The sequence below is a fragment of the Bubalus bubalis genome, chromosome 4, assembly GCF_019923935.1.
Source record: "Bubalus bubalis isolate 160015118507 breed Murrah chromosome 4, NDDB_SH_1, whole genome shotgun sequence".
Classification (NCBI taxonomy): Eukaryota; Metazoa; Chordata; class Mammalia; order Artiodactyla; family Bovidae; genus Bubalus; species Bubalus bubalis.
The window spans coordinates 110,243,939-110,267,141 of NC_059160.1; the positions used below are offsets into that span (position 1 = coordinate 110,243,939).

Sequence of the window (23,203 nt, forward strand, 5' to 3'; positions counted from 1 at the left end):
GTGATAAGAATGAAAAAATTATCCAAATATCTTGGCCACATGTTCTGATTATAAAACAAGTTTAAATGTAATTCTAAAATACAGACTGAGATTTTGACCAGCAAGTTCCTTATGAGCCATCAGGGTGACCAGTAACCCAGAAAGAATGGGCAGTGTACATATAAGGGCATGATACAGTGGAATAAGCACTAGTCTTGAAGACAGAGATCCAAGCTTTAGTCCCATCCTACCACGTAGCAAATACCGAAGTTCAGCAAGCGCATCACAAAATGATGGTGGGGGCCAAGTTGATCTTCAAAGTCCCCTCCAGCTCTCAACACTCTAAGACTATTTTTTCTTGGAGTTTCAGTCACTACTAGGATTGGAAGATAGTGTCTGTAACCATGCTAGCTTTTTACCTTTAGTAATTTTTCCCACTTCCTCTACAAGTCCCAAAATATACAGCCTTTTTCAGTGATTAAATGTAAATAAATGTATGGCTAAATGTGAATAAATGCTTTCTGCCATAAAAATACTTTATAAAAATTAATTTATAAATATCTTGATATAATTGAAAATCAGTTCTTAGTCTCAAATGTTAAATCCTTCTTAAGACATTCTTTTGCCATTCTTTGACTTGATGACATCAAGAAAGTTTAAATACTCAGTGTCTCCTTGTCTACTGTAAAATTTCAAATGTTTAATTTATACAACTATTTTAAACCATTATTTAGAAGAGAAAAGGAATCAGAGCTTCTTCGAGTACAGTTTTATAGCATAATAAAATCGTGATTTTAACATTTTAAAAAGAGACTCATAAATTTAAAACTAAAAGTTCCAAATTATCCACATTATTGAAAAGTTTCCCAAAAAATGATCTGAGTGTCATTTAGTATATACCCATTCTAATGACTTCAAAGTGTTTTACAGTATAAGAGGAAACAGTTTCCACCATTCACAAGCAAGACTAAAAAACAATAAAATAAGGTAAAAGTTTAACATGAGTTCTTACCTTGTAATGAAAACAGCAGTATATGAAGCAAGAATATACTCCAAGGTATCATTAAATTGAGTTTTCTCACAATGTTCATTTCAGTATAGCCTTTTCCCCTGAAATGTAACTAAATTGTTGGTCTTTACTATGATGGCATCTTAGAAGTATGAGTATTTGTAGAGGGCTCTAATTCTTATAAATATAGCTTTGTAATAAAGGAATTAAAAAAGGAATTCCAGCCTTTCTAACCACATAGAGCACCTGAAGCTTTGGAACTTGCAGGCAGCCCTGGGGCTGAGTCTCTCATTAGCAATGCATGGCAGCTTCTTACCTGAGCCCGTGTGTGTTACACCCTACCCCACTCCCACACAGCATACCCTTTGTAGCCTATATTATTAGCCTTTTATGACTTCGAAAGACAGTAGCATCAAACAAACAAAAAACACTATTATCTCCTGATGTCATGAGAGATAACCATTATTCCTAACTGTTGATCTCTTCCATGTTTTATTCATGAAATAATTACTGTCCTTTGAAGGAAGATGAAATACAATCCTATCAGTCATTCCCAGAATGTCTAGATGTTCTCATAAACTTTTCTGTAAGATTTATAAGTAAACTAAAATTATGTGCTTATATTTTCAACTCTAGTCCCATTACAGAGTAGTTTAAGTTGACCTGTTCATGTGCCCACACATCTTTCTGTTAAATATTCCTCAATTGAAGCAGAAAATAATAAGATGATAGTCTAATATTTGATTTTAAAAAGAAAATAAAGTAACTCACTTAATCCTGAAAACCTTCCTTCACACCCTGTTTTTCCATCCTCTATGACATGCACCCAATTAGACAACAAGGAAGGACTTCTTAATTCAGCAGAAAGTGCACTCTTCTCTGGAAGTGACTGATTACCTGGATTAGTATCAGAGAACAGCTCTAATATTTCACAACCAACTTCAAAGAAATGAGCTAAGCCCATAAATGAGTGAAGGCCATGATTGTACAGTGGGTGCACATTTCCATAACAGATCCCCTGTTTGCTGCACAAGTATCAGACTCACTCAGCAGATGGGTCGCAGTAGGAAAGAATCTAACCACACAGGAACTGCCTTGAGACAAAAATACACAGCAGTTCTTAATATCTTGCTGTACTCAGACACTTTTTATGCAGTGACTTCCAGGTCTTTTCTGTGAAAATATCCTTGATATCCTGATACATTGCATGCCCAACACCTATTATATAAACAGTTTCTTGTCTATGTCTCAAACTTACTAATCTTTTACTCTTGTTTTACATGATCTTAATGCCTTTCCACTGCCTATATAATTGCCAGCTCTATGAGCCAAGAGAAGATGTTTCCCTTAAATTCATGTTTTAAGCATGAAGAAACACATAAACTCCCTCAAAATATAAGTAGCTCTATGCCTACACACACACACATATATGTACCACTCATTTTAAAATTTTGATGAATTACTTTAAATAATTTAAGTGTAGTATGTGTTTAATAAATATTTATTAAAAGGTTATTGGTCATTACTCAAACTAATTAGACAATAAATTAATATAATTCTAAACAGATAGACCTAGTTATTTATAGTTACACTCTAATTATTGGTCTAAAAATATGGACCTTTTAAACTTAATATTCCACACACTTAAGATGTGAATACAGAATAAATTTTAAAGCTTGAAATTTGTTTAGAGAACAATAATTTTCCTACAAAAAATTTTTTAATTCAATGCACCAAATTTGTTTACACAAAATATTTATTACCTCTTTCTGAAAAGCATGAAAATGTATATAACAAATACACATTACTAAGTTCCCTCCTTAATTTAAAACCATTTCTCTTAGCTTCATAGTTTCCTATAAAAATCAACCTAAAATGTGAAGATTCTATAAATCATATTTTAGGATTATTTTTTCCTCACTCTGGTAACTGCTTGACTTAAAACTTTTCACAAGTGTCATAGAAAAATAAAAATGACAGCCAAAGTTAAATTTCATGGTTCAAAAAAGAAACATTTTGATAATGTTTACAGTTATTTCTAAATACTACCAGAACTTGGTGAGGAAGGATAAGTAAACAGCAATATAAAGCCTGAGAAAAGTATTTCTTTCTAATATAATACTTAGATACTTTACATACTTAATTCAAATGTAAGAACTCTCAACTTTTCATCTCAAATTTCATAGAGTATCTTTAAACGTTCAGTTCAAAAGCATCGCAACTATTTTCACGAGTTAAAGTTCAAAATTCCAAGGCTGTATCATCTGGCATTTTTATTACTCTTATTCTATTTTGAACTCTATGTATTTAAAACCTATAAATTAAATTGTCTGGTAAAGAAAACAGTAGAAATTATAGTGGGACTTCTCAGGGTGACCATTCTTTTATAGCTAGAGGTTTAGTGTATGCTGATTTCTATTCTTCCTGCATCCAGGTTTAGAGGAGGTGGGAGATTAGTAGAATGAACAATGGCAGAGAAAACAATACCAGAAATTGCAAGTTCTTTCTCAACTAACTGTTTTATGAAGTCATTACATTAAATAGTAGGCTGCATGAAATAAGCAAAATAGACTTCCATGGATAGCTACAATAGAGAGTTTAGATGAAAGATTAAACCCAGAACCACACGCAAAAGAGGAATTTATAACTGCTGCCACATGAAGTTATTACTGTCAAAATTTAGTTGACAGCTTTTATATTTCATTCTGCCCTGACAAAGGAACTCTGGCAAGGAGTGAGTCACTCGCCTGCTGGTGAAGAGATATTAAGTTCATAAGAAGTCTGAGGCGACTACATAATGCATGGGATAAGCAGTTCCCTTTCTGATTTTCCCACATGGAATATGATCTTTCGAAAGCTGACACCTGACAAACTACTGGCTTCAACACATCACATTTATACCTGTGGGGATTCATTTTGATATTTGGCAAATCTAATACAGTTATGTAAAGTTTAAAAATAAAATAAAATTAAAAAAAAAAAAAAAAAAAAAAACAACTGGCAGTATGGGGAGCTGTTGAGCTTACAGTTATCCATCAATAATAGAGGAACGTTTTTAATTAAGTGTATCATCTTTAGGAAAAATTCACTTCTCTGGTGATTCGTATAGCACTCATTTTTCATTCATTGAAATCAAATCTAAAATAGATAACATTTGATTCCCATCATATCACATTCTACTAGAGAAATGCAATTATTCCTCCCTTGCTTTACTAACCCTAACACATTTCAGGTTAGTGATTTTATCCAGAATTACGTTATCATTGAGCAGCAAAACGAATCCTATATCTTTGGTGTGATTTTAACCACTCTGAACGTAACTGCCTTGTTATAAAGTAGTTTTTCGGTGTTCTATTTATGCTTTCACAAGGTGCGTTGCTTGGCACTTGCTGGTATTTCTTGTAATTTAATTTGCAGATGACATCTATCTTAGCTTTTCTAAATACAGGCTGTGTGTCATGAGTAGATCTATGTTGGCCATAATTTCAATTTAAAGCTCACCCACAGAAGTTACTGTATTATTTTATAGGGACATTCACTTTTCAAGTTGCTATGGTGCCACTATCTTTCATCTTGAAAGAAGTAGTGTTCCTACAAGTAAAGTTTCATCTTGCCAACATTTTAGCATCAAGTTCAAGATATAAAACCAGTATTTCCTATAGTTCTTTTTTCTAAAGTACTTACATACTATAGCACATTGCATGTGCATTTATAATATATCGTGTAATACACAATACCCTATATGTATGTATAACAATATAAATTAAGTTCGTTTCTCATGTTTTCAATTCCATTTTAATCTTTGATCATTTTGGACTTACTTATTTTAGAGTTGCTGAGGGATAAAGTTACCTGAATTTCTCAAGGGGAGGAGGTTCCTAACCTTGTTGCTGGCTGTGTTTGCTTCTCAAACTTAGGGTAAGTTACCTTATAGATTTTGGAATTTTGAATTCGGGGTCCATGTGTGGTACAACATTTTCTATGATGATTCTTTACTGCCAAGGGTGAAAATGTGCTCCTCCAAAAAAGAGTTTCTATCTGCTTCTGCCAATTGCTGTAAGGAATTTCATGCAAATTTCTCAACTTGAGAGTTCCCAATGTTCTGAGTATAAATTCAGATCCAAGACTCAAAGTGAAGGAATGCCAAATCTAGTTTCTGCTTTGTTTTTGGCCTCTAGTAATATTCCCTACTTCCATCCAATCACTTAGATAGATGACTACTTTTTTATTCAGCATGACCAGGTATTTAATAGCTGACAAATTTTTAGGTTGTTTAATCGGCTGTACTGCCAAAAACAGAACCACCAACAATCAAAAATTATATGCTCTTATTTTCTAGGCTACTACTCTGTATATTTGCAACATACATTCTCAACTGAATTAGACTTAAATATAGAGGCATCTATGACTTTATTTTTCTGGGCTCCAAAATCACTGCAGATGGTGATTGCAGCCATGAAATTAAAAGACACTTACTCCTTGGAAGGAAAGTTATGACCAACCTAGACAGCATATTGGAAAACAGAGACACTACTTTGTCAACAAAGGTCCGTCTAGTCAAGGCTATGGTTTTTCCAGTGGTCATGTATGGATGTGAGAGTTGGACTATAAAGAAAGCTGAGCACCAAAGAATTGATGCTTTTGAACAGTGGTGTTGGAGAAGACTCTTGAGAGTCCCTTGGACTGCAAGGAGATCCAACCAGTCCATTCTGAAAGAGATCAGCCCTGGGATTTCTTTGGAGGGAATGATGCTAAAGCTGAAACTCCAGTACTTTGGCCACCTCATGAGAAGAGTTGACTCATTGGAGAAGACCCTGATGCTGGGAAAGATTGAGGGCAGGAGGAGAAGGGGACAACAGAGGATAAGATGGTTGGATGGCATCACCAACTCAATGGACATGGGTTTGGGTGAACTCTGGGAGTTGGTGATGGACAGGGAGGCCTGGTATGCTGCAGTTCATAGGGTCACAAAGAGTCGGACACGACTGAGCGACTGAACTGAACTGAACTGATGATTCACGGGTAAATATTTACCTCATTAACTCTTGTATTAATTATATCCAAGTTATTCAAAACAACTACAAACTTACAAAGAAAGCATATCAAAACATCTCATCAGTTTCAGTTCAGTCGCTCAGTCGTGTCCGACTCTTTGCGACCCCATGAATCACAGCATGCCAGGCCTCCCTGTCCCTCACAAACTCCCAGAGTTCACTCAGACTCAAGTCCATCAAGTCAGTGATGCCATCCAGCCATCTCATCCTCTGTCGTCCCCTTCTCCTTCTGCCCCCAATCCCTCCCAGCATCAGAGTCTTTTCCAATGAGTCAGCTCTTTGCATGAGGTGGCCAAAGTACTGGAGTTTCAGCTTCAGCATCATTCCCTTCAAAGAAATCCCAGGGCTGATCTCCTTCAGAATGGGCTGGTTGGATCTCCTTGCAGTCCAAGGGACTCTCAAGAGTCTTCTCCAACACCACAGTTCAAAAGCATCAATTCTTCGGCGCTCAGCTTTCTTCACAGTCCAACTCTCACATCCATGCATGACCACAGGAAAAATCATAGCCGTGACTAGACGGACCTTTGTTGGCAAAGTAATGTTCTCTGCTTTTGAATATGCTATCTAGGTTGATCATAACTTTCCTTCCAAGGAGTAAGCGTCTTTTAATTTCATGGCTGCAATCACCATCTGCAGTGATTTTGGAGCCCAGAAAATAAAGTCTGACACTGTTTCCACTGTTTCCCTATCTATTTCCCATGAAGTGATGGGACCGGATGCCATGATCTTAGTTTTCTGAATGTTGAGCTTTAAGCCAACTTTTTCACTCTTCCTCTTTCACTTTCATCAACAGGCTCTTTAGTTCTTCTTCACTTTCTGCCATAAGGGTGGTGTCATCTGCATATCTGAGGTTATTGATATTTCTCCCAGCAATCTTGATTCCAGCCTGTGTTTCTTCCAGCCCAGAATTTCTCATGATGTACTCTGCATATAAGTTAAATAACCAGGGTGACAATATACAGCCTTGAGGTACTCCTTTTCCTATTTGGAACCAGTCTGTTGTTCCATGTCCAGTTCTAACTGTTGCTTCCTGACCTGCATACAGATTTCTCAAGAGGCAGATCACGTGGTCTGGTATTCCATCTCTTTCAGAATTTTCCACAGTTGATTGTGATCCACACAGTCAAAGGCTTTGGCATAGTCAATAAAGCAGAAATAGATGTTTTTCTGGAACTCTCTTGCTTTTTCCATGATCCAGCGGATGTTGGCAATTTGATCTCTGGTTCCTCTGCCTTTTCTAAAACCAGCATGAACATCAGGAAGTTCACGGTTCACGTATTGCTGAAGCCTGGCTTGGAAAACATCTCATACTTGGATCAAATTATTTAAAATACATCAAAACCTGTCAGATCCCTAAATGTCATGGTTGAGATGGCTTCATATAACACCAAGATTCCAACTCAGACACTGATGAAAATTTAGAATAGCCACTGCAATCTTCAGTCAAACATCAGCTTATCATCTTCTACCTTTACTAGGCTGGCAAGGTTAACACAGAAAAACTGCCTTTAGAGACATGGCATCATTGTGGTTTTCAGCAGAGCACAAATCAATATGAAAACATAACTCAAAAAAAAAAAAACCTAAGCCCTTCATTGTGATTTGAGAGTCACATGAAGGTCAGATCAGCCCCAAAAATTGTTTCCCCCTTATCTTGACATGACCTCTTCTCTGGCTCCCAGCCTGAATTAGTCTTACTGAGTTACATGCAAAATTGTTATCAGTTTCTCCCAAAAGCTGCAGTGAAAACATACTAGTTCCCTTGGAAGGTTTTTTTCAGTCTTCTCTTCTAACAAGATAAGTTTATCAACTTTACTGTAGAATACAGAGGTGGTTCTCAAACTTTGGTGTACGCGAGAATCACCTAGGGAGTATATTATAAGCACAGATTCTCAAACCCAGCTCCATCACATCCAGTGTATTCTGATCCATGAATCTAAGGAGGTTAGGCATCTGTGTTGTAAAGGGAATCTAGCTTTGGGGAGATTAATACCAAACTAGTCCATTCTATTCCAAAAAAAGAAATGCAAGTGAATTACAAATATGGAGACACTGACAGATCCCCTGGAGGAGAACAAAACAGAGGTTGGAAAAATTAAGTGGAGGTGGAGAGCCAGCCCCATCACCTACTAGTAAACAGTCCCTTGTTTGGGAAGATGAAATGGGTCTGTTATTTAATTTGCTAATTTGCTTCCTCCTCTTTCCACACTTCTTATGCAGAGGAATTCCTCCCAGAGGCTACATAGCTTCTGCTCCATTGGGATCATATCTTTGCAGCTCTCACTAGGATAGGTGGAATAATGGCTCCAGACATCCATGTCCTAATTTCCAGAGCTTGTGAATTTTGCCTTACACTGCAAAAGAGATTTATGGATGAAATGAAGTTAGCTAATTTAGTTCCCTGTGGGCCCAATGTAACCACTGAGTCCTTATCAGTGAAAGCAGAAATCAAAAGAATTGGAGTGCAAGAGAGATTCAAAGAGGGATGAAGCAGCCATAAGCCATGGATTTCAAGGAGCTTCTAGAAGCAGGCAATGGAAAAGATTCTCTCCTAGAGCTTCCAGAAGGAATGCAGTTCTGCCAACATCTTGATTCTAGCCCAGTGAAACTCATTTCAGATTTCTGACCTTCAGAACCAAAAGATAACAAACTTGCGTTGTTTTTAGCTATTTAGTCTGTGGTAATTTGTTACAGCAGCAATAGGAACTAATATGCCCTTACATTCTCTGGCCACTAGGGACAGGCTGCTGCTGCTGCTGCTAAATCGCTTCAGTTGTCTCAGACTCTATGTGACCCCATAAGATAGCAGCCCATCAGGCTCCCCCGTCCCTGGGATTCTCCAGGCAAGAACACTCGAGTGGGTTGCCATTTCCTTCTCCAATGCATGAAAGTGAAAAGTGAAAGTGAAGTCGCTCAGTCGTGTCCGACTCTTAGCGACCCCATGGACTGCAGCCTACCAGGCTCCTCCGTCCATAGGATTCTCCAGGCAAGAGGACTGGAGTGGGGTGCCATTGCCTTCTAAACAAAATAATACACGGTGGTCCTACAATGGATCCAGTTTTCTTTCTCACGTATTGAAACACAAACCATAGAGACAAAAGTCACATGTTGTCATAAGGCTGTGGGCCCTGGAACATTTTGTTCACACAGAATTAGAGATGGAAGCTATTTTCCAGTCATGTATGTTGTTACATAAGCAAAGAAAGCTATTCTGCAAAAAGAAATAGGAGAATGGAACAGATGTTCCAAAGGAAGCAGAGAAAGTGATAGCGAGGATGCTTCACCACATTTTTAGTTTCCATGACTACATCTACCCAATCACTTCCTTTTTTACTTTAATTAACTTGGTTAGGGTTTTATTCCTTGACATGCAATGATCCATAACTGAAACAGAGGAACTAAGAAAATGGAGGATGGCCATAGCTGATTTTATGTGTTAACTTGACAGAACCACAGGATGCCCAGATATTCAGTTAAATATCAGTAGTATTTTGAATGTGTCTGTGAAGGTATTTCTGGATGAGATTAACATGTGAATTGGTAGACTGAACAAAGCAGATTGTCCTCCCCAGTGTGGGTGGGCCTCAAGCCAACCCACTGGAGAACTGCATAGAATAAAAAGGCAAGCAAGGAAGGATTCATTGTCCCTGCCTGACTGTTTTGAACTGGGACATGTGTCCTCTTCTGCCTTCGGATTCAGAATTGGACAAGAACTATATCATTGGCCCTCCCAGGTCTCTAGCTTGCCAACTACAGATCTTGGGAATGACCTCCTATTAACTGTTCAGTTCAGTTTAATCGCTCAGTCGTGTCCAACTCTTTCAGACCCCACGGACTGCAGCACACCAGGCCTCCCTGTCCATCACCAACTCCCAAAGTTTACTCAAACTCATATCCATTGTGCCGGTGATACCATCCTGCCATCTCATCCTCTGTCGTCCCCTTCTCCTCCTGCCCTCAATCTTTCTCAGCATCAGGGTCTTTTTAAATGAGTCAGCTCTTCGCATGAGGTGGCCAAAGTGTTGGAGTTTTAGCTTCAACATCAGTCCTTCCGATGGACATTCAGGATTGATCTCCTTTAGGATGGACTGGTTGGATCTCCTTGCAGTCCAAGGGACTCTCAAGAGTCTTCTCCAACACCACAGTTTAAAAGCATCAATTCTTTGGTGCTTAGCTTTCTTCATAGTTCAACTCTCACATCCATACATGACCACTGGAAAAACCATAGCCTTGACTAGATGGACCTTTGTTGGCAAAGTAATGTCTCTGGTTTTTAATATGCTGTCTAGGTTGGTCATAACTTTTCTTCCAAGGAGTAAGGGTCTTTTAATTTCATGGCTGCAGTCACCATCTGCAGTGATTTTGGAGCCCCAAAAAATAAAGTCTGCCTGTTTCCACTGTTTCTCCATCTATTTTCTATGAAGTGACAGGACCGCATGCCATGATCTTAGTTTTCTGAATGTTGAGCTTTAAGCCAACTTTTCCACTCTCCTCTTTCACTTTCATCAAGAGGCTCTTTAGCTGTTCTTCACTTTCTGCCTAACTGTAAGAGATACTAAAATTAGGTGTGGTCTACTATTCCAAGGTTCCCAAAATGTCTGCTTAGACAGGAGAAAACTGGAGAACTAGGATGTATATATACCCAAAGATGTTACATTTTCCCCAAAAAGCCTTCTTGAAAAATATTAGATAAGAGTGGGAGATGAGAGTTATGAGTGATAACCCCAAGAGAAACAGAAGTAAGGCAACATGAAATAGATTTCACCAAGCAGTGTGCTGAATACAGCTATTCTCCTGCTATCTGAGGGCCAGATCCAGGAGAACCTCTAGGTTATACTTCTTTTACAGTACCCCACTGGTAGGAGCCGTGGCAACTTCAATGACACAGGGAAGTTGTGACAAGACTGGGGATTCGAGAGACATTTTTCAGCACTGTAGCTTGGAGATGAAGGCTTTCATCTAAAAATTATGTGGTATATGCAGACAACAGGTAGGAACACCCTTGGGTAGATTATTGTTTCCAGTTCTTCATTCATATTCTCCGAGTTACAGAATCATGTCTTCTCTTTTCTGTGTGTTTTTGCAGGACCTCTCACTGGAGTAGTAGAAGTGTATTTCCCCTTAACACTGATGTTTGAGTTGGTCACATGACTCTCTGGCCAATATAATGTTAGCAGACATAACTCCAGCTGAGATGCTACGTGTACTTCAGAGTTTGGGACTGTTTCCTTGCATTTGCACCATCCCGCAGACAAAGAATATGTCCTGGGTTGCCACTAGTCCAAAAAGAATGAGGAAATGTATAGAGAAGATTCCAGCATAAAATGGCCTCAAAGTGCTGAATCACAGGGCCCAAAAAAATAAATATGTACTGTGCCATTAAGATTTGGGGTTGTTAGTTATTTGCAACAATATTAGAGCATCATTTAGAAGAATTAGTAAAAGCTCCGTGCTTCAGTAGAGCAGTTAGAGGTGGTGATATGGTCTGTCCTTGGCTGGCACTTGGGAGGGCTTCCTCTTCAGGGTGGTCTTTCACCAGGCTGGAAGAAAGCGTCCAGTTTCACTTTTGTTCACAGGTTATGCCTAAGAACTACTTCTTCTGGGAAAACAGATGGGACAATACACAGGATTAGACATAGGGGACCTAATATCCACTCTTTTCTGGTAGAACAAAGCTAATTCTTGAGTTTTTTTCTCCCCCATACCACACAGCTTATGGGATCTTAGTTCCTCAACCAGAGATTGAATCTGGGCCCTTGGCAGTGAAATTATAGAGTCCTCATCACTGGACCACCAGGGAATTCCCAAAGAATTTCACTCATCTTCTGGATTAATTTAAACATCACCTCTGCTGTATAGCCTTTCTCCAGTAATAATGTGCTCAGTCCTATCGTCCATACCACTGTCATTGCTCTCAGAACAATATATTATTATATATTTACTGGTCTGTCTCACCTACTGTGGGGTTTTGAGGGCATGGAACACAGTTCAATCCCTTCCTTTCCTCCTTGTCTCAAAACTATTTGTTAATTAATATATGCCTCTGCTATAAGACCCTTAGGGAAGTAGAGTTTTCAAAGGCTCTTTTCTTTTGTATTTTAATGCATGGCATTATCCAACGGATCTCGTTAACTCCACCATGCGAATGAATCCAAGCTTTGCTCTCCACGTCTAAGTGGAGTTTGTAAAGTTAGTGAGCGAAGGGCTCAAGGAGTCTTGGATGAGGCCCCATTGGTCACTGACAAATATCCGTTTCTTTGTATCCTGAACTCAGATTATGATTGCAATAATTTTGAAGATGAGGAAGAAGGAAGATTACACAAAGCAGTGGATAAATCATAGGACTTATCTTTGAAGAAATAGGCAGAACATTAAGTATCTCCTCCCAGAGTCACATTTATTTGAGGAAAGATAAAACCAAAGTAGAGCGCCCAGCACCTCAGGAAATTGCACTCCTGCTCTCAACCACTATTTGGCACTTGCTATTAAACTAATTTATATTGCAATTTATCTTTCATATTTGTCACTTCTATTAGATTAAGAGGTGATTGAGAGCTGTGATTCTGACTTACGTCTTTGTATGTCCCCACAAGCCCTCACACAGTGTTTGATATAAACTAATTCCTAACAAATACTGTTAGTGGGGATGGTAATAATGATGTTGATGATAATCTCCCTTTCCTGATGCATGGGTCTGGTAGGCAGGATTGCTGGGCAGGATGAAGCGTGATGAAAATGAAGTAAGGAAAGGAGGCAAAGTCCAGATCATGGAAAGCCTTATGTTCCATGCTAAATATAAGGGATTTGCTCCTGGAGGCAACTGAGACCTCCATTAGAAGGTCCAAAGGACATTTTCTTAAAAAGTCTCTGATAGCAAACTGCTACATGAAGTTGAATTCAATATTTCAGAATCTAACACCTGGCTTACTTTTTGGTTCGAGTTTGATTGCTTTGATCTTCACAGAAGTATCTCACAAAGAACTCTCCTTTTCCTATGGATGAAAAGATAGCAAGAGGCAGAGGGGAAAACATAGAGAAAATAATTATTTGTTGGTATAAGTTTTAGGACATTTACTGGGGGTAAAACACTATGTTAGCTAGTATGAAGATAAAACACTGAAAGCATCTCTTCATTGATGGGCACTATAATTAAAAGGGCACTATAATTCTAGGCAAAAAGAAAAAAAAGAAAAATGAATATGATAGTCTCTTTCTTCAGTGAGGTAAAAAAACATTAAAATAATTATGAAATTATGCAATTGCAATATGTGCTCTTAAAGAAAGCACAAGATGTCTTGAAAGAGACTTGCAGGAAAGGGGAGGGTCAGAAGAGACTTCTAAGAGAAGGTTACTTTTAAACTGAGAACTGGAGTTAACCAGAGAGAACCAAGGCTTTACCAAGCAGAAAAAAACAGCTTATGTAGATGCCTTAAGAAGGAGAGAGAACAGGAAATTTGAAGAAATAAGAGGTTTAGTGCCTCCAGACAGAGTGAGCCAGGGAGAGAAGAAAACAAGATTGAGATCTGGAAGCAGCAAAGAGAGGTCATTCAAGTGCTTTGGGAAGAAGAAGTAAGAATTTTTACGCTTTTGAACTGTGGTGCTGGAGAAAACTCTTGAGAGTCCCTTGGACAGCAAGGAGACCAAAGCAGTCAATCCTAAAGGAAATCAACCTTACATATTCATTGGAAGGACTCATGCTGAAGCTGAAGCTCCAATACTTTGGCCACCTGATGTGAAGAGTCAGGTCACTGGAAAAGTTCCTGGTGCTGAGAAAGATTGAGGGCAGGAGAAGGGGACAACAGAGCATGAGATGGTTAGATAGCATCATCGACTCAATGGACATGAGTTTGAGCAAACTCTGGGAGATGGTGAAAGACAGGGAAGCCTGGCATGCTGCAGTCCATGGGGTCACAGAGTTGGACACGACTGAGTGACTGAATAACAATAAAGAATTTTGGACTTTATCTTCAGAAGAATAGAAAATAGTGGAGAGTTTGAAGCAAAGGAGTAAACATAAACAGGATTTTATATATATATGTGTGTGTGTGTGTGTGTGTGTGTGTGTGTGTATGCAGGCTTCCCTCATAGCTCAGTTGGTAAAGAATCTGCCTGCAATGCAGGAGACCTGGGTTCGATTCCTGGGTTGGGAAGATCCCTTGGAGAAGGAAATGGAAACCCACTCTAGTATTCTTTCCTGGAGAATCCCATGGACAGAGGAGCCTACCGGGCTACAGTCCATGGCGTCACAAAGAGTCGGACATGACTTAGAGACTAAAACACCATGTGTATGTATACATATGTATGTATGTGTGCACATATAATAATATATACACATAAATATACACACATGCATACAATAAATTGTATTTTTTTATTTATCTGTTTGTTTTAAGATTACATTCATTGGGAACAAAAGCAAATGCAGGGAAACAGCTGCAAGAGACCAATGTTAAGAAATGGTTAAGAGATGATAGTAATTTGGACTAGGGTGAAAGATGTGAGAAGTGAGAAAAAGAAATTAATTCGAGGAACATTTGTAAGTAGAGAAATAGAATTTGCTAGTTAATCAGCCATGGGGCATGAGAGGAAAGAAGGTGTAAAGGATGATGTTATCTGGCAAGACTGAGTGGGTGGTGATGTCTCTAGAGATAGGAAACACTAGAGGGAAAGCAAGTTTGACCCTATGTGAAGCCCATGTAGAGTTTGCTTATTTAAAGGGATACAGTTACTTATTTAAGAACTGATAGGGATAAACCACAAAGAGGGAGTTACTAAAAACACAAGCCCTAAGAGGGTGCTCAGAAGAGAACAGATCTTGGGGAGTACCCTGGCGGTCCAGTGGTTAGGTGCCTTTGCTGCTGTGGCCCCCAGGCTCAATCCCTGGTCAGGGAACTAAGACCCCACAAGCCATTAGGCATGGCCCAGAGAAAAAAAATTTTTAATTAAAAAAAAAGAAAGAACCGTTCTTGAGCCATAGGAGAGCCTTCTTTCATGAAGTGTACAACCCAGAGGGTGAGCGAAGTGACAAGTATGTAACGGGGATAATGTTTTAAATATGTTATCAATAATATGTTTTATTCTTTTGCAATTTTATGTGTATGACCCTTCCCAAGTTAGAAGGAGGTGTACATCCGCATTTGGGATTTCATATTATTCAGAGGGAAAAGGGGAAAATGTAATATTCAGTTTCAAGCCTACAAAATAGGATATTTTGTCTGCAAAAGATAATAAGTTTAAAAGCCAAGGTTTTCCAACCACGAAGGAGATTTTCTATACTACAGACACTTATTTCCCACTCTTACATATTAAGAGGCAGGACTAAGGAATTGGGTCATAGAGTTTTATATAGGGTTCCCAATGTGGCAAGAGGAAAGAGTTACAGGTCATCACACATATCCAGAAAGACGGTGGGGAGGAGAAAGAACCAATGGTAGGAAACAAGGTGGCTCCACAAAGGACATGCTGAAGGTAGGAGCCAAGCTGGAGTAAGTCAAGGGCGGACCTGAGTGGCGCTCTCCCAGCCACTGGACAGATGCCACTTGACAGACGAGACCAGGCCTCCACGGGAATGCTGCGGAAGGTTGTTGAGAGGCTGACTTCGGAACCTTCAAGACGGTAGTTTTCTGAACTACCTCAGAAGCAGAAGTCTGCGGGTTGGACTGCATGACCATACTTTCAGACTTTAAAGTATTCCGCAAAGCCAGTGAGAGCTGAATCAGAGCCCAGTACCATCAGAGAAAACAACCAGAGGAACAAGGCAAGAGTTACAGAAGCTTCCATAAGCAGCTGCAAACATCAGAAAAACATGAGGGATAAGACTGATTGTATAGCAAAGATCGCTGAGGAGTCCAGACCAGCGACTCCTAGCAGAGACCTGCACTAGTTCAGAGAACGCTGCACAAATCTCAGAGTCCCACAGACAGTCTAAGACAAGTGCACCCCCACACCCAGATGCCAGCTGGGGAAGGAACTGGCAGTCTAAAGGACATTAACCTAAGCCAACCAAGGAGAAGCCCTGGATGGTGTTCATAATAAGGTCAGCTACAGAAAATAATTAAGAATTTAATTTTTTATTGCACATCTGTGTGTGGTGTTCATAAAACTGAGGCCCCATCACATTTATAAATAATATGATTACATCAATGCCAAAAGGCATGTGAAGTGTGAAGCAGAAAGGCTACAGCATTTTACAAGACAGAACTAAGACAGGTTAACCTCACTTGGGACAATCTCATTTACTACATCCTGCGAAAGATCAGAGGGGAGAAAATAAACAACGGATGAAGGGAGAGGGGCGGCAGTCCAGCGCTCACAGACACACGGAGGCCTGCACTCACTGTCTCACCCGCCCAGCCCCCTCCCCACCAAACCCCACAGGTATTCCAGAGCCATCTCCAGACCCCACCTACCTGATGGTGGAGCAAGAGCCAAACTGACCTCCCAATACTGAATACACTGAAACCAAATCTTCAGGAACGACTTTCTGTGCGCTCAGCCAAGCTGGACAGAGGCGGCATGTATGGGCCTGAAAATGGTGTGAGATGGCAATGATTCTCAAGAAAATCTCCCCGTTTTCAAATCAATATATCCAGTGATGTGCTGGTAAATGTTTATCAACCAGTTCAGCAGGGAAAGGAGGGCCCAGATTTAGAGTGTTTACAGATTTCCATCATGTAAATACTCCCACCATCGCCAATTTTGAGCTACAAATGTGAAACCAACTGACTCATTTTTGTTGTTGCGTCGCTATGTCATGTCAGATTCTTTGCAACCCCATGGACTGCAACAGGCCAGGCTTCCCTCTCCTTCACTGTCTCCCTGAGTTTGCTCAAACACATGGCTATTGAGTCAATGATGCCATCCAACTATCTCATCCTCTGTCACCCCCTTTTCCTCCTGCCTTCAGTCTTTCCCAGCATCAGGATCTTTTCCAGTGAGTTGGCTATTCTCATCAGATGGCCAAAGTGTTGGAGTTTCAGATTCAGCTTCACTCCCTCCCAGCAAATAATCATCCACTTCCACCCCTAATATCACAGAATACAATTTTATAAAGGAGTTTGATGTTTACAAAAGTTTTTTAGGCTATTATAACTAATCTTTGGAATAATGCAGTATGATATGGTTTATAAACAGACGTGTCATGTTTTAACAATGAAATCTACTGGAAATAGGCCATTCTTATCTTAATGACGTATTGAGACAAAATTTGCAGTTTGGCTCAGGTTGTGAAACAGGAAAAGAATGCTCCAAAGCCTGAGAGCAGGCACATTGGCTTTCAAAAGTAAGCCAGCAGAGGGTGAATATCCAGGTTTGATTTCCTTTAGGATTGACTGGCTTGATCTCCTTGCAGTGCAAGGAACTCTCAAGAGTCTTCTCCAGCACCACACTTCAGAAGCTTCAATTCTTCAGTGCTCAGCCTTCTTTACAGTCCAGCTCTCACATCCGTACATAACTATTGGGAAAACCATAGCTTTGACCATATGGACCTTTGTCAGCCAAGTGATGTCTCTGCTTTTTAATATGCTGTCGAGATTTGCCATAGCTTTTCTTCCAAGGAGTGAGAATCTTTTAATTTCATGTCTGACTCATTAAACTCCTGCAAATTTAATAATAGTCTTTCCTGTGTCAGGAGGACCTGGCTCCAGTGCCACTCTAGTGTCAGTCACAGCAAGACACTCCCTGTATCCAAATCTAATAGACGTGGACCCCACAGTCTGCACTTCTACCCGATTAACACACGCTGCGACCTTCAAAAGAATGTTACAGTAAAAAGTCAAACATTAGGTTGAGATAAATCATGTAAATTTCAATCTACAACCAGCCTCTCTATCTAATTAGGTAGCTTATATCTAGGAAATTGACTTCCCTTTAATCTGAGTTTATATTTTATGAGGTAATTTTTCTTCAATTGCACTGTAAATCTGCCATTAACAAGGCACTCGCAGCAAGCCCAGAAAGCCCTCTGCTGGTGCACTTCAGAAAGCCAGTGTGCCTGCTCTCAGGCTTTGGAGCATTCTTTTCCCCTGTTTCACAACCTGAGCCAAACTGCAAATTCTGTCTTAAAACGTCATGAAGATAAGAATGGCCTGTTTCCAGTAGATTTCATTGTTAAACCATGACACTTGTCAGGTTATAACTCATATCATACTGCATCATTCCAAAGATTAGTTATAATAGCCTAAGAAACTTTTATAAACATCAAACTCCTTTTAAAAAATTATATTCTAAGATACTAGCCAATGGGGGTGGGGTGGAAGTGAGTGATTACTTGCTGTATATATTAAAAGAAATTACATTAGAAAGAAAAATGAGGTTTTTATACACATTTTTGACATAGCACGGTTAAGCCAAATGCTTTTCAGAAGGAATCTGAACGAGGAAAATATCTCAACAGCCATAATATTTCACTGTTATTTTAGTCTGACTCACATACTTCTATAGCTTACTATTTGTACAACTTTACCAGTTTGGAGGATTTTTTTCTCATTTCTAACAGGAAAAGAGGCAATATTCATTTTACATAATTTTTAGGTTTAGGAAAAAGCCTGAGCAAAATAAATCTGTATTACTTTTATCATCAGAAAAGAATGTGAATGCTGTCTTAAATACAATTTTAGAGCATTCTCTAGTATAATAGTACATAAGGGAAAACTTTTCTTACTGAGGAAAGAACTATTTACTACAATAGTGTTGTCAGGTTAATGACTAGAATTCAACTTTTGCCATTGTTCAAAAGACCTAGAACATAATATTCTGATTATGTTCCTGGTCAAGGCAATTAGATAAGAGTGCTTTAATGTTTCCTATACAAATCAGTCTTAAATACTCTTAAATTATTCAGTTAAGGCAACTTTGCTGGGTGATTTAAATTTAAAAGTTCATTATTGAGTAGATGGTAATTGCTGGAATCACAAGGTTCTTTAGTTACAAGTATCAGAAACTAACTCTGGCCAACCAGAGCAAAAGGATTACTGGACATCTCACAGAACTAATTGGAAGGTTGAAGAATCACGCTTAGATTTCACAATGTATATGGATTTCAAATCCTTATGCTATGCGCCTTAAGCTTACACAATGTCAGTGATATCTCAGTAGAGCTAGGGGAAAAAAGGATCATGCTTAGTAAAATGGATATTAGCTGATAAGGTTACCTAAGAAATGAACTCACAGTTTCCTATCTAAAAAAGAAAAACTCTATTCAAGATTTAAGTTCCTCAAACACTAGGTCACATGACTAAACCTTGGCTATACAGAAGGAATTTCATGGTACATGTCAATTTCCATCGTGAGAGTTCATACACTTCTGGGAACATAATTCCCAAAGGAAAATGTGCTTTAGAAGAAAATGTGTTTTCAGACATCTAAAACCACAAAGCTTCATTCAATTTTATCTGTGATATCACTAATCCAGTTCAGTTTAGTCGCTCAGTCGTATCCTACTCTTTGCAACCCCATGGACTGCAGTATGCCAGGCTTCCCTGTCCATCACCAACTCCCGGAGCTTGCTCAAACTCATGTCCATTGAGTCAGTGATGCCATCCAACCGTCTCATCCTCTGTCGTCCCCTTCTCCTCCCACCTTCAATCTTTCCCAGCATCAGGATCTTTTCCCAATGAGTCAGTTCTTCACATCAGGTGACCAAAGTACTGGAAGTTCAGCTTCAGCATCAGTCCTTCCAGTGAATATTCAGGACTGATTTCCTTTAGGATGGACTAGTTTGATCTCCTTGCAGTCCTAGGGACTCTCAAGAGTCTTCTCCAACACCACAGTTCAAAAGCATCAATTCTTCGGTGCTCAGCTTTCTTTATAGTCCAACTCTCACATCCATACACGACTACTGGAAAAAACATAGCTTTGACTAGACGGACCTTTGTTGGCAAAGTAATATCTCTGCTTTTTAATACTGCTGTCTAGGTGTGTCATAGCTTTTCTTCCAAGGAGCAAGTGTCTTTTCATTTCATGGCTGCAGTCACCATCTGCAATCATTTTGGAGCCCAAGAAAATAAAGTCTGTTGCTGTTTTCATTGTTTCCCCATCTATTTGCATCAGGCTAAAAGAAAGACATCTACTTCTCTAGGTCTCAATTTCTTCTTTGGCAAAATAAGAAGAATGCGTTAGGTGATTTCTAGCTTCCTTTCTATATTTCACATTCATGCTTACTTCTTCGGTACACATTGCAGCCACCTTTGGAGATGCTTCTGTCTAGTAAAGGGCCGTTTCCTGACCCCTGTGGCTCTAAGCCTTCACCATCCCCCCCTCATACTCACACTCAAGTCTTTAGAGAACATGTGCAGCTTTTCTGGCTCACGCATATGCCAGAACTCAGTGGATCTCACTTAGAGAATTAAAAATCAAACACATTTTACGTGTAAGGATAAATGGCCTGAAATACAACATTTCCTTCATCGAATAGTAGGTTTTCCAGGTAATACATGCCAAAGTTAAGAAAAAGTTCCTTATTTTCTGTTTAAAATGAAGTCCTGGGGTTCCTTTTACAAAAATAAGACTTTCTTATCTTAACAAAGGAAAGTCTTGGTGCTCCATCTAGAGGACATTTTATATTTTCCAGATTAAGGGGGTTAGAGGGTCTATTACAGATATCCAATTATCTAAATGTTGCTGCTATAACTCTACCAATAATTTTCTAAAACAACAGATATGTTTTAAAAATCATATTGAATAAGCCCATACTGTGTAACAGTGAAGAGGACATTTTCTCCGATTTCAACTGATAATCAAAGTAATAATTTTCTTTTTATTCTGAAATATTGAGATATATACTATACACTCCCTGTGCTTACTTTTAGGAGTTTAATGGTTAAAAATTATTAAACATAATTTCTAACAACCACTTACTAGGTTTTAATTATTTTCATCAATTATCAAAGCTTTTGATTTGACAGCTATTTCCCTCACTTAAAATGTAATAATACATTGGACAAAAATATACATATCCTTTTTCACATAGGATTACACAGCATTTTCCTTCAAAAAGACCTATTAAGAGTACAGGCTATTTTTATTTTAAGCAACAAGAGTTTCAGTTGGGTAATGCTTCAGAGAATCTTGGAGAAACTTCCCTTTTTATGTTAAATCCAGGACCTTATTTTAGACAAAGCAACATTTCCTGCATGGAAATTCACTTTTAACCAAATGGAGCACACACGTAGCCTCTATTTTCCCATAGAGTTCTGTGAGAAAGTAAGGTCATATGGTTCAGCAAGGAAGGAGGGACTAGAGTAAGGCTCTGAGAGAGAATTTGGGGGGGCGGGGGTGACCGCTGATCTTGGACCGAGGCCATCCCAGTCAGGGCAACGCAGCGGACGGTGACTGCACACGCAGGCCGGGCCCTCGCGTCACTGCGCTGGTTTTGCTGGAGGTAGAAAACCAGCTGCACAGCAAGGTCTGTGAGAACGGAAACAGTCGCCAAGCAGAAAGTCTGGCTCTGGAGTCTGACTTGTCACACTAGCTTCATCAAAAGTTTGCCATATGTCCTGAGAATATCCAAGAGATACAAAATCATGTATCAGAACTTCCAAGAGACACAGGCCAGGAAAGCTGATTTTTCCCATAGAAGGAAAGAGCGAGGGTTGGGCAGGGGGGGTCGGTGGGGGTCCATCTTGCTACCTCTTTCACAAATAATTTGGTACATATTCTTGAGCATAAATTGTGATTCTTCTAAGTGACGACTACTGTAATCATTTATACAGAGATGAATGTTTTGAAAGCAAATCTGTATGAAATTTCGTTTTAGAATTTCCTCAGTGAAATGCAAAGTGTTGAAGTGCACCATAGTATTTAAAGTCCGTGTAGCAGTTCCTGTGCATTCTGTAGCTCTAGGAACAGAGATCAAGATGATTTGCTGGTAATGTCACAGACCTAGTGAGTAGAGGAGCTGGGACCAGAACTCACTCACACTAGCTGGCCCTGAGCACCACTCTTGTATATTATGTGTTACAATGAATCTTTAGAAACTAGTTTAACAGCAAAGTCTTTAAAGAACCAATTGTCAAAAAGGTTCTTAATATGCCATCTCAATAACAAGTTAACTGTTTGGATCTGGCATTCTTATTTTGAAGGAGAGATAACAAACAGAACAAAACTTTAGGAATTAAATTTGAGTAAATTTAAATGTATTAAGCAACACATCGAGTGGTTTTCTAAAAAAAAAAAAAAATTCACTTAGCACTTCCCTGCCTTGTTCTAAAATAGGTATCTGGCAATATCCAATATTTATAAGGCCATAATATAAATATAAACTTAAAGTGTGTCTTATGGCCAGAACGGATCTGTCCTAAAAAGTAAAGAGGTAGTGGTCTCACGCCTATGGATGCAACTACCCCCAGAGCAGTCTTCCCAGTTCAGTCCCTCATGCTAACAGAGTCTCTGAGCAGAGAACTGGCTGCCTTAGGTAGAGAGCTGTACTCTCCCTCTTTGCTATAGCCTCACCATACCCCTTCACACCAGCTTGGGAAAGTAAAGGAAGAACTATTCTTAAAGAGGAACCACTAAGAATACTAACACTAAGCGAAACTTGAATTAATTCTCATACCAAGCTACAAGGGTTCACTCTGTCCATGGTTTTGTCATTAAATAAACTCCTGAATAGCTTCTTACCAAACTGCAAACATTGACCTGATGCCAGTGATATCTTCTTGTCCAGGAGAAAAAGTACACATCAGCTTTAACTATTTTTTATACTCCTTTGAATGTCTTTGTATTATTTCTAAGCATTAAAGTATTTAAAAATTGTACTAGTTGAAGTATATGTTTTACTGGACCCAGGAGGCTCTTTTGTGGGTCACTTAAGAGGCAGGGCACATTCTGTTCCCAAACAAATAGCTCAGCAGATATCAATGTGTGCATAAGTCACATCCAAATATAATTTCAGTGAAGATGCTTGCTATTAATGCCATTGTGTGCCAAAATAAATCATAAAAACAACAGCATTGTTACACTGTTGTTGTTTAATCGCTCAGTCATGTCTGACTCTTTGAGACCCCATGGACTGTAGTCCGCCAGGCTCCTCTGTCCATGGGATATCCCAGGCAAGAATACTGCAGTGGGTTGCCATTTCCTTCTCCAGGAGATCTTCCCGACCCAGGGATCATATCCTGCCCTCGCAGGTAGACTCTCTGCCACTGAGCCACCACCTGGAAAG

At 39.2% G+C, this 23,203-nt stretch overlaps 1 protein-coding gene across 1 annotated transcript in view; it reads right to left on the reverse strand.

The window, feature by feature from the left end:
• OTOGL (otogelin like) overlaps positions 1-21,869 on the reverse strand; it is a 198,463-nt gene extending 176,594 nt beyond the window's left edge. The window contains exons 1-2 of the mRNA XM_045165523.1: positions 21,833-21,869; positions 21,321-21,447 (exon numbers count right to left, since the gene is read on the reverse strand). Coding sequence (XP_045021458.1) covers positions 21,321-21,447; positions 21,833-21,869 — 164 coding nt within the window. The remainder of the gene's footprint in view (positions 1-21,320; positions 21,448-21,832) is intronic.
• Between the last annotated feature and the right edge of the window lie 1,334 nt (positions 21,870-23,203).